This window comes from Aythya fuligula, chromosome 11, assembly GCF_009819795.1.
Source record: "Aythya fuligula isolate bAytFul2 chromosome 11, bAytFul2.pri, whole genome shotgun sequence".
Lineage (NCBI taxonomy): Eukaryota > Metazoa > Chordata > Aves > Anseriformes > Anatidae > Aythya > Aythya fuligula.
This window is the reverse complement of record NC_045569.1, coordinates 11419475-11432021: the sequence shown is the minus strand read 5'-3', so window position 1 is coordinate 11432021 and position 12547 is coordinate 11419475. Positions and strand designations below refer to the sequence as shown.

Here is a 12547-nt window from a genome sequence, read left to right as displayed (position 1 = left end):
CTATTTTGTCTATTTACTCCCCAGTGAGGAAGAGCACGAGGGCTGGTACATCCTGAGAGGCAGGGAGCGTGAGGTACCCGCTCTCCAAGGCAGCTCACCGCTTGTCTGCCTCATCCTGAATTTCTCTCGCTGGGACCCCTGACTAGGCTTGGCTGCCTGTGTCCCTGATGGCTAGAGGCTGAAGCTCCAGCTGGTCTGAGCCCCCTCAGGCTGCATTCCGCCGTCAGAACCAGCACCGGTCTCACTCGCAAGGGAAGATGCCAGCCTCATCCGAGGGCACTGAAGCCTGAGGAGAAGGACTGACGGTGCAGGTCAGTCAGCACCTGCTGGTACCACAGTGCGACGGGGACAGGCTGCCGGGCTGTGCCTTGAGGCAGGCGGCACCCAGAGCTGAGGGAGCCCCCTCGATGAGGACAGACGCCCCGCCCGGCCTCACACGGGGACCGAGAGAGGACCGACGGCCGCCAGGAGGCGCGGCATGAGGGGGGCGCGGCCGTTGGGCCGCCCTCTCCTCAGCGCCCGGCGCGGTTTGGCGCCCTTCTGCCCTCCCCTCAGCGCGGGGCCGGGAGGCTTGACGAATAATTGGAGCCGTGTTTGTGCTTGTCAGATCGCATACAAGGCACAGGAGTTGAGCTGAGGTGCTTTGCTATTTATACCAGTACAATCACCAGATGTCTACTCCCTGTTATCGCTGGAGACACTGCTGGCCCAGCTATGTATCTCTGTGCCCACCTCATCCCTTTGGATGACAACCTTATTACCTTCCATCAGTAGTTCAAATTGCTTTTAATTGGCAATAGATGAAATCACACGTGAAAACATTTTACAGGCAAAACATGGTTTAAACCAGATACTTGTGGTAATTTTGATTTTGTTGGATCATGACATGTGAGGGAGATCTCTGAGCAAGCATCCTAGGCTAGGCAGTGGAACAGAAAGCTCCCTTTTTGCATAAGGTTAGTAAGGCTTCAATTTCTACATGTATATTTATTTTTTTTAATATGATTCTCTTTATACCTAGAAAATTTAATCTAATTCCATATTATATAATGATGTTGGTAAGTAGAAGTGTAATTTTGTTTTGCAGAGTGCCATTGAACTTGCAGAAACTAGTGAATAAGGCAGGACTAGTGAAGGAGGGTTTCAATCCAGCAATCATTAAAGATCGCCTGTATTTTCTGGATGACAAAGACAATCTTTAAGTACAAATGACTCAGGACATTTATAACTCAGTAAAAAAAAAAAAAAAAAGTAACTTCAAATTGTGAGCATGTCAAAAAATACGTGTTTTATAATAATCAAGTTTTGAAGGATCTGTTATTCTAACTGTGTTGAGAAATCTCATTTATAAATATTAGCAAATATCAGTATTTGAAATAAACATGAATATGAGATTGACTTAATAAAGCAGAACTTTTCCAACTACACATGCCTGGCTTTTCCTCTCCTTTGCATTTCTTAGCTACCATTTTTGTGCTCCCTTCCTCTTGAGTTTTATATTTTCTAAGCTGCCTGCTCTGAGGGTCCTTCCATCCTCCACATCTCCACTCTTCACAAAAGTGACTTTGCTGACCTATCCACTTCTGTACTTCAGTCTCAATTGACTGTTACACACTCACACTAGGAAAAACATATAAGCAGGTGCTCCCCTTCCTGAATTAGTTTCTCAAATGGACTGCACTAGGACAATTCAGAGTTAATCAGATGGACACAAACACAGTTTTAGGGCAATTCCATTCTTGTTTTCTTGAAACATGTTTACATAAAGCCTCACATGCATTGTTAACTGATTAGCACAGATGGAATGGCAGGGCTGCTCTGTTTTTAAACTCAAAAGCTGAAAATTGCTCTAGTAGAGTAAAATCTCTCAGAAAGGTTACATCCTCTTCTTTACACAATTCAGAAGTGATGTTGGCATTGTCTGCACACACACATCCTCACAGCAGCCTACAGAGTTCAAGTTAATGCATTAAAAAAATAATCAATGGTGCAAGGAGAACTAAATTGTTAACACCCTGTTGAGGCCAACATACACTGTCAAAATGTTTCTAGCTTACCAGCTCTCAGTCCTGGTAAAGGACAATTTACAAAGCAGAATTTTGTGTTTTCTTTACTATAGTCTACAAACCAGAGAGTTTAATGTTACATGTCTACAAGATTTATTTGACATTTTAATCTATAAATACACAAGGTTTTACTCCAGTAAAAGCACAAGAATTTTCTTGGTGGTCATTACCACTGCTTACATATTGAACAAAATAACACGTAGTATTGCATATGAATAAGCAAACTTTGGTTCTCCTTCTACCTGGGGAGCTCTTAAGCACCAATCTTTTACTTGTTAAACAATGGCTTGCAGAGGACAACAAGGCAGCTGAAGGCCACACTGGATGCTACACTCTGGAAAGTTTGGGACACTGTAGAACTTAATTAATTTTTTGAAGGCACTTTTTTTGAGCATCATCACCTCTTCAGGTAGCCTGGAAAGGATTCTAGCATTTGCATGAGACTCTTTCTTGTCAGTGGCTGCTGCTTTGGGGTTACATTGTTCAAGAAGATCAGTCACCGGGACACTGTTGCAGCTAAGGGAACGTGCTGTCTTTTTCTTGCCTTGAACAGATAAATAACTGAATAAGAAAGAGGTTAACTTATGTTTGGTAACATCTTGCGCATCTTCTGGAAAACAGTCATCTAGAGGGTCCCCTTGACCTTTCACTTGCTGACTGATCACACATGTATTGTAACTCACTGCTACTTTCTTAGGTTGAACTACTATTTTTCTGGAAGGAGTTTTATATTTTTCTTCCTCTACATACAGCTGAGAAGCATTACTGATAACATCAGAATTATGCTCCATTACCATATTAGGGATTCTTGCCTCATCACCAGAACTGATGTGGTGTAACCCGTAATGCTGACTAATGATTTGGGCTGCGGTATGTTGAATGATGTTCCAGTCTTGCAGAATATCTTCCCTAGTTGTGAACTGAGATGTTACAGTAAAGCGAATGATGAACTTGTCACGAATGGTTGCTGGAACAAGGAAGAGCTTGCCAGAACTGCTTAGGTCTTTCAGGAGTTTTTCTGTCAGCCAGTTGGGACCCTGTTTTAAATATGCATAGGGAAAAGAAAAATGTACAACTGTTACAATTTCCAGTGACATCCAAACATCTTTGTAAGAATTCCAGCATTCATATAAGAATTGGTAAAGTTTATTTGTAGTCCTTAATGCCTCTGGAGAAATCATCTGTAGTCAAATAACACATGGAAATAGTCTAAAAATACGTGAAGAAAAAAAAATATATATATATATTAATATATTAATAAATATTTATATATATATATATATATATGTGTGTGTGTGTGTGTATATATATATATATATATATATATATTATTTTTTTTTTTTACCTTTAAACGAAATACAACCAATCCAAGATGTCTCTTGGCAGGAATTTCAAAGAGTGGATCACTTTCAACCAAAGATTCAAAGAATTTGGCTGTTTCAGTACCCTGTAATTAAGAAAAAAATAGTTATGTATTGGTTTGTCACAAACACAGTGTAAGACACTAAACTAAGTAGTTAAAAAAACAAAAACACCCCTCCTCATTAAAACAGATCACTCCATTCATTTCCATGTGTGGCAGCAAAGCTAAGAACAACAACAAAGCTAAGAATTTTTAGGACTGTCTATTTGTCCAAACCCTTGACAATGTACAAGAGTAGCTGGGCTACATATAGGACATTTGAGATTTGAAGACTGAGCGTTACTTTTCTCAGATTAAATTCCTTTTGCAGCAACCGTTGATCCACAATATGATACACACACTCCAAAGACTTAAGCCTATGAAGTTTCACTGCAATGGGTTCAGCCATCCTTCACAGCCTGCCTCCAAAACAGCTGCCACTTTACCTCAAGGAAAGCCTCTACAAACTTACTCAATGATGTGCAGAAGGTATTGACTTATCAAGTTGCTTTCCGTTGCCTATTGCTTCCAAGAAGGGTACAGGAAATGTTTTGTCCACACAGTCAATCTTTACAAATTAGTTAAAGAGTAAAATCAGCACTTGTTTAGCGTTCACAGGCAAACTTTGTACATCAGAGGGTTTGTTACTCAACTTTGCATGACTGAATTTAATAAACTCCACTACTGATAAATCAACATAATACACTTATGCTCACGCTGTTAATGTACATACATGCCGGATGTGATCTTGAAGCTTTTTCACCCCAAATGAACGAATCACAAACCACAGCTTCAAAGAACGAAATCGACGACTCAATGGAATTTGCCAGTGCTGTGAAAACACAACAGCATATCAATAAGGGCAAAAACGACAGAAAGGACTGAACCCTTACACTACAAGGTCTGTTGTTTCAGACTTGTACTCAAGTCAGAAATCTTCATCAAGACAACAAATTGCATGTTACTGAAACCCAACTAAGCCTAGCGAATAGCAATCAAGGAAATGCTATGTCTACATATTTCTCAATTATTTGCAAAAACAAGATTTTGTCTGTTCCAGGGAACAGAGGGGTGTTGTTTAGGATTTTAGTTAGTTACCAGCATATAACAACTCCTGTTTGCACTTACAGAGCGTTATCAACTTAAGATGTGTCCATTAACACTTCAGGATTGAGTGCTGACTTTGGTTCCTGCAATCTGAACATTGAAGTGCCATGCTGAACATTTTCCCAAGCCAACAAGAATTCATATAAGAGTAAACCTTTCCAGAGAAAATAACACCTACTGTATGGAGAAGAGTGACAAACCTTAAGAGTACATTTATAAGGCGCTACACAGTAACATGCAGGATCCTATTCAACCACAAGAGGGACTCGGTGATTTTTTTTTTCCCTCTCTACACATACTCCCTCTAGTGAAAAGCATCATTGATTTCAAGAAAACAATCATCTTTTCAGGGCTTGGTTGAGATCATAGCTGAAACAATTGGCAGTTGAAAATTCTTTTGTTTTACTGTACTGAAATCTGCTATAAAATGGTTATGAATTGAAATGCCTCAGCTCTCCTATCAATACATAAATCTGAAGAAAAATGTAATTCATGTTACTGTTGTTTCAGAGCATGGTGTTTCAATTGCTTAATTGTTTCTCTATTTTATCACATATCAAAGACACAAGAAAACCACCCAAAATGTCATCAGTAAGAATTATTTTAACAATACAATGCACATAAAAATCTCTTCTAACAAAAGAAAAAAAAAAAGGGCTAGGTTAGATCCCCATCTGTGTAAAAATCTTGAATACTTCAATCTCTATAAATGAAAACAATTTTACAACCAATTATCATAACCACTTCAAAGTTTTAATACCTAAGCTACATTAAGACCTCAGAATGATTGTTTTTATGCTGTTAAGTAGAAAGGCCACCTAAAACTAACTCCACAGTAATTTGACAGTCTACATTTAAACATTTTATAGGCAATTTAAAGTATCAACTCAAATAACAACTTACCATAAAATCAACAGCAGCTCCTGAATTGGGATGTCTGAGGTAGACAGGGTTAACACTGAAGGTTTGATGTAACTTGTATTTATCTTTAACCCTATCAATTGTAGAATGAACTGTATTTAGCAAAAAAAAAAAACATGCAAAGAAAGACTTTACAATTTGCATGTTATCCTTCTGGTGTTGTCTTTACTCACCAAAATCCAGTGCAGTCAAAATGAACCATCATCCATTTTGAAGGGTTAAAAGTAAAGGAATCTGCGTACTCAATTCCATCCAAGAATAATCGAAATTCAGGACACACAAATGCTGTTCCTGCATATGCAGCATCAATGTGAAGCCAGAGTCCCTCAGCATCACCTGATAGAAATCAAATCGTTCTTAGGTAAGGCATCTAATGAATCAGAGTGGAATGGAATGTATTTTAGCATCTGAATCTAAATCTTATAGAAATCACTTCAGAGACTTGTACTGACTCCACTCATCTTTGAAACACATTTGAAAAACTCAGCGTGTTAGTGTTTCTACCCTCCTTGGTTCTCACGTGAAAAATTGCCATACTATCTTCTCTGTGCTATCATAGTTTAAAATCAGGGGGAAAAGGACACTTACAAATTGGGCCCAGTTCTGAGAGATTGTCAAAAGCACAGACACCAGTTGTACCCAAAGTTGCACAAACCTAGAAGAGAACAAAACTGTTCAGATGACATTTTTTTAAAAATAAATGGATGCAGCATTTTAAAACCGGGGAGGCTATTAATGTAGTAAAAATGAGAGTTCAATAAAATGCAAAATTCTCATATACATTTTCATCTTCAACTGAAGTATTTTAACACAGTACACTTATATCTAAGACATTTCTTATGATGACATTTAAGAATATTAATACTCCCAAACAGAAAGTTGAACGTACAAAGATGGGCACTAGGCCTTTCTTTCTGTCTTCTGCAATGGCTTTTTTCAGAGTTTCACCTCTAAGGGAAAAGTTCTCATCCACAGGCAGAAATTTCATCTTCACAAGAGAAATCAAGCCAGCCTTTTCTACAGAAGAATGTGCCTTTATTAAAAAAAAAAAAAAAAAAAAAAAAAAGTAAGAAAGCAAGCTCTGAAGCTGAGAAACTGTGATAAATTATGGCTTTTTAAAAGACAATAAAAGCATAGATAAAGTTGTTGTTATAATTCAGACTAATCTAAGTCTAAGTCTGAAAGTTTCTTCCTTGTCAATAACAAAATGAAATAATACATTGTAATTTTAAGGAACATGTATGATCTGTTTATTAGGGTTCTGGTCTCTAAAAATCTAATGAGGCATACTTGTGTTTGGAGGGCCATTTATCAAAACTCAGATCTTAAAGGACTTTCTAGAAATGATGCAACCTTAACATGTTCCCTCCTTACTATCTGAAGACAAAAAGTCCTGAAGCGTGCCTAGTTTGGGGCTGGCATAGACCTAAACACCTCACAATCAAAAACCTTTCTAGTTATATGAAGGGAGAACCAGCATGAGCATGTCTCCTGCTGCTGTTTTCACAGGGGAGTATGATTGTTCAGTTCAGGAGCCAAAGGACAGAACAGGTTTGCAGGCAGAGTCACATCACTGTGTAGGCATTTTCTCCAAGGACAAGTTGATAGGCCTCCTGGAGCAGAGACAACAATCAAGAGCAACACTGAGGATCTGAATGGGCCTGTCTCCAAATCCAAGAAGGCTGTTAAGAAACAATCTCTGTAGCAGCATAAGATCAACACTTCGTTACTGGAGTAAGGATTTGTGAGAAACGGGAAAGAAGACTCTTATGGACTGCTAGGACCCTGCAAAATCTCATCTCACACCAGTTTCATTTCCCCATCTGCAGAAAACAATGTTAAAGCATTAGAGGGATTTGTTCATACTTGTATGTTTCTCTTGGTACAGTAATGCAAGTTCACGTTGTCATCTGTATGGTCTGGGTGAGATGAAAGTAAAAGAGGTTTGTTTGGTTTTGTTGTTTGTTTGTTTGTGGTTTTTTGGTTTTTTTTTTTGGTAACCTACTTGATCAGATGCATATGCGATGAGACGAGAATTGAGCAAGGACTCATCAGCGTCTGGCTCAGAAAGCTTCATCTCCAGAATTTTGTTTTTCCTTGCTGCCAGCAGTGCAACCAACGTTGATTCACTCACAGTGCTCTGAAAAGACATTGCTAATTTACTGCAACATTTCAGTATTTTATTGCTGTTTTGTCAAGGGTTTACTGAAGTCACTGAAATGCTCTCAACTACCTCTCCCCCCACCCTTTTTTTTTTATTTTTAAATTTCCACATCTGCTTTTCTCAGATGGAATAGGAACTCACTAGCTAATGAACAGCTCTCTGGGCCAGCAACACAAAAAGTTTTTAAATTTTTGTATATTTTTAGTGTAGAGGACTGCAGTGCAGGACTGAGTAAATAAATTACTTCTGTTCTTCTATAGATAAAATGTACTATCTACCACAAAAACTACAAACCTGAGCAAAGCTCCTTATAACAACACAGAGCCTTAGCATTAATTCCAGGGAATACTTGCTTAGGCTGTATGAAAGAAGGTTCAGACCTTGGATCTTGCAACTCCCAGAAGCACAAAGTCAACATCAGAAGAAGGAAAAACAATTTATGTGCTTCTGCCAGCAGTCTTTATTTGCTGGCAAGACAGTGACAAGTCTTCCCTTACTCTAACTGTGCAAGAATAACTTTGGTGGATACTCTAGTGATGTGAAACAGACTGAAGAAACCAGATCTGATTATCTCATTTATCCTTTAGTAAGTCCACAGAAGTACCTGCTCCTAGTCCATAATGCAATAAGGACTAAAAGCTATAGTAATTCCTATTCCATAACCATCTAAATTTAATCCTAAAATCTGGGAAGGAAACATCAAGACTAGATTTGTCCCCATAAAGACTTATATGGCAAATCTTGCGGATTTTGCCCCAAGGAAAATGATCACCTATATAGGGAGATTTACTCCAGTGATCACAGAAATGTTGATGAGGTCACCTCTGATCTGCCTTACCTGTAATACTCCTCCACCCACACTGTCAGGATGGTGGTGCAGGAATTTATCTGGAAGGCCCAGCATTTTAGCCAACCAATCCATCACATTCATTTCCAGTTCTGTACAGGCTGGACTGGAGGCCTAGAAAATCAAACAAAGAGAACGATATTCTAAATTCACCTAGCAAATACAATAGGAGTTTAACCCTTTGAGAGCATGCCACATATCACATTTTAATTAATAGCTATTAACACTCGTTTGCCTTGGGAGAAATCTCACCTAGACCCAACAAAGGTGCAGATTACAAACTTTGTAGCATTACATATATAAACAGCTAACCCTATAAGGCTATGGTTCATAACTGGCAGAGTGCAACACTATTATAATAAAAATTATGTTTGGTGAGTTCTCTAATACAGACATTGATGATGAGATTGCAGTTTAGGTACCTTGCTCATTCTCTTATTACCAGTTGCTCTCTTGCAATATGAAATACAGAGACTCTCACCAACCTCCTTAAAATGTTCTCTTCAGCTTCCTATCCTGTATATGCAATGAGCTAATCAGATACATGTATGTGGAGACTGTAAACAAATTCTTATAGGTTTACAAGTTTCTACTGCTTCTTAACATGGAGACGTACATCTAAAGATTTGGGAACCTTCACCAATGGAGAAGACATTGGCTTCAGAATCCCACTGAGGTCTGTAGAGTCATAGCCAAGTAACGTTAGGTAGTGGCAGGAGGACACAAAATACTCAGACATTCTGAGACAAGCTGCCAAACAATCTATTTTAAAAGAAGAATAGTAAATGTGTTCTCTCAAATGATCAGGAGAAATGAAATGAAGCCCAGCCTAACTTGCAGTCACGGGTGCTTGCTTCTCTACTGCCTGCAGTGCTTGTGCAACATTTTTAGCACCGGGAGTAAACAAACCATCAGGAAGCAACACCAACTGTTTGGATATGCAAATAATTAGAAAACATACCTTTCTAGCGGTGTATTTTCTTCATTCAACTCTGATTACTAGGTAATGTTTGGTTTTATAGACATGATTTATATACTTTTACAGGTGACATTCTTCAATTATGCAAACAGCTTACAATACAGTGGTTTACAGTAAAAAGTTGTATTGATGCACAGAACTAGAAAGAATGACTATGACCTATTCCTCCATAACATACACAGAAGAAGGATATCTAAAGTAACAAAATAAAATAAGAGTAATTTACCCATGTGAATCCCAAGCAGTTAATTGCATCAGCCAACATATCTCCGAGGAGTGAAGGCCAAGAAGTAAGAGCTGGAAAGTAGGCATGCATGTGCGGACTTTGCCAATGGACAACCTAGAACAAAATTATCTGGAAGTTAAGTCTGAAAATGTGGCAAAATTCTGTACAAGATGTAGTGATTAGCATCTGTTTTAAGTGATGGGAAAGGATCACAGCAGCATAATATGTGCAATTCTAGAACAGCTAGCAGAAAGCTACAGAGATAATATCAACAGGAGTGCAGCAGTAGCAAATGATAACACTGTGTCGTTACTAGATAAATTCCAAATTATAGCAAAAGCATTTATCTGAATTTAACAGGCAGACAAAGATTTTGAACAGGAAAGAATGGTCTTTTGAAAATTATTGCACGAAGTCTGAAAGACTTATCCATATATGGGGAATCCCCAAATCAACTGTGTTAGTTGCTCTTGCTCGTTTCATTAGCTTGTCTTTAGCTATACACAGCAATTCATAATTATATAGCCCTCCGCTCCTGAAGGAACTTGTATGCTGGACACTAATGTAAGCATGTATCTAAACAAACGTTCAGCAGAACTTGTGCATTCCCAGATGTGGATGTTTACCTCAGGTATTAGTGACTTTTTCCTGTCACAATTGTAATTTATTTCTTACCCCAGGCATAATAATCTTCTCTATATCTCCAAAGATGTTGTCCCAGCTGTCTGGGTCCATCGGTGCAGAATCCGGCAACTGAGCTCTCATGTAACCTGGCTGTACATCAGGAATCACCCGTCTCTCTCTCACATTGCTCAGGTACTGGCAAATGTAATCCACCATCTCTTTCCCTGGAAGAAGCAAACCAATGCTTTGCTTTGAGTTTAGACTGCAGGTAAACCAATTAGCACGACTAGCACTTCATGCAATCCATCATTAGCATTTGGCAGGGCTTGAAATACTGATCCCAGGATAGCCATGGGAACTAAAACACCAAATGGCCCATAGCCCCACTTATCCTATGCACAAATACTTCAGGAGATTCAGAAGCAATGAGACACTAATCAGTCTCATTGCTTCTAGTTCTTATCATACCTGAACATCAGAATGGAGCAGGAACATACAAGAAATTCATGTAAATCTCATGTTGCTAGCTGGCAGCTACAGAGAAGTCCGAATTAAAAAGTCCATTTTACCACATCCATTAACAATTTTAAAATAGATACAGAATTTACAAAAAATAAATATGAATTTCTGTTCAACATTTGATTCAGACTAGTCCTCTGAGTCTTAGCTTAAGGCTATATGAATCATCAGCGAAAATAATACTTGTCAGCATTCCCTGAGAATAAACTCATCACTTCGCTCATTTAAGAAAATACAGCCATATTCCATAGCACTAGTCACAATTCACTGTATCATGAACCAGTCTCACAAATTAATGCTCCTGCTTATCTGGGAACACACACATAACACCCCACACACATGGGAACTGTATGACCTTCTGAAGGTTTCTGATTATTCAGTGAACATCCTTCTACAGAAGAGACTGGGCAGCAATCAGGAGACCTGAATTAATCTCCGTCTCTGTGACGAGATGACCTAGGAAAAGTTAGTCAACCTTTACACCTTACCTGCCTGACGCAGCTTCTAGAGTAGGTTTCATAGGGACAAAACAGATTCCTGGGGTTACTTCATTATCATTACTCAACAGCTCAAATATATCTTTAAAATATGATCATGGGTACAGTTACAGTCTGTTTGATTACTGGGGTCATAGAGATTTTCTTACCTACAGATGAAGTGAAATTGCATTCACAAGAATTGTCATAATGCCTCATTCTTCCCTGGTATTAAGATGTAACTCCTTTTACGTCCTCTGAAAACAACTACACAGCTCCACGCCTAATCTCCACTTAATAGGCAATTTTCTCCAGCCATGGGACCAAAGTTTGCTCCCTGTCTCCAGAATTGCACCAGTAAAGTTTCATGGTATCAGCCAGGAAAGAGACATGGTACATAGCCCCTTCACATGTTTATTCAGCATCAGCTTTGGAGCTTTCCCACAGTATTTTAAATGAGAGATCAAAAAGCCTAACTCATCCACTTAGTCTAACTCCATTAAATCAAACTCAGCCCAGGGATATATTATTGTCTCAACCCCAGCAGATCTAAAGCCTCAAGGACATGTGCCGTTAAAAAGTACAGAGCCCACCATCATTTCTAGGTACCATTCACAGCCCTCCAACAGTTCTTCCCCATGGGCAAACGCTACCTACTTCCAAGAGCAGAGGACCACTCACCTCTCCGTCTGTACTCCTCAGGCTCCATACTGATTCCTTCTAAAAGCACCTCTTCAGACTTGGCCCGCAACCCTTCAGTGAGCTGTGGACAGATCAGTCTGGTGCCCTGCTAGCTGCTCACGCTTTATAGCTCTTGTTATCTCAGACTCAGGCATTCTGGAAAAGGTTTAACGTAGGCAGGTTATTGGTGAGTGTTTATCTAACTCCTCCCAGTTGAGGGCTTTTAGTCTCTTGTATGTTCTCATCTCTGCTCTTTTGATGTGTAAGACAGTACATCTCTGAGATGAGCTGCCTCTGCTCTGCCCCAAAATGAGGCTGTCTTTCCCATCTTGAAAGGACCTTTCAGGAGTCTCACATTAATCCATCATAAATACAAGACGTATTATCATGGGACTCACGGGAGAGGAAGCTCAAGAGTTTCCAAAAACAAATAAAAGCAGCTGTATTACTTTTGCACACTGAAATTACTAGCAGTAGTCATTGTAACAAAGGGATCAGTATGTAACAAATTTGACATTGCAGTTCTAAGTGGGGA

The 12547-nt window shown here is 39.1% G+C and overlaps 1 protein-coding gene across 1 annotated transcript; it reads right to left on the bottom strand.

The window, feature by feature from the left end:
• Nucleotides 1-2185: 2185 nt before the first annotated feature.
• HDC (histidine decarboxylase) lies at nucleotides 2186-12151 on the bottom strand. The gene is made up of 12 exons (XM_032194969.1): nucleotides 12013-12151; nucleotides 10388-10560; nucleotides 9713-9826; nucleotides 8499-8621; nucleotides 7502-7636; nucleotides 6386-6529; nucleotides 6085-6151; nucleotides 5670-5832; nucleotides 5479-5569; nucleotides 4202-4300; nucleotides 3412-3513; nucleotides 2186-3103 (listed from the first exon to the last, which is right to left on the bottom strand). Exons 1-12 carry the CDS (start codon nucleotides 12038-12040, stop codon nucleotides 2342-2344), a joined length of 2001 nt encoding a protein of 666 aa, XP_032050860.1. The 5' UTR covers nucleotides 12041-12151; the 3' UTR covers nucleotides 2186-2341.
• Between the last annotated feature and the right edge of the window lie 396 nt (nucleotides 12152-12547).

What these genes read in the sequence shown, in the direction of transcription:
- HDC (XM_032194969.1), bottom strand. Translation starts at nt 12,040, where the DNA reads ATGGAGCCTGAGGAGTACAGACGGAGAG. An exon ending in AGAAGATTATTATGCCTGGG is followed by an intron (nt 9,827 to 10,387) that starts GTAAGAAATAAA and finishes ATTTTGTTCTAG; the next exon opens with GTTGTCCATTGGCAAAGTCC. An exon ending in AAGGCCTAGTGCCCATCTTT is followed by an intron (nt 6,152 to 6,385) that starts GTACGTTCAACT and finishes GTTCTCTTCTAG; the next exon opens with GTTTGTGCAACTTTGGGTAC.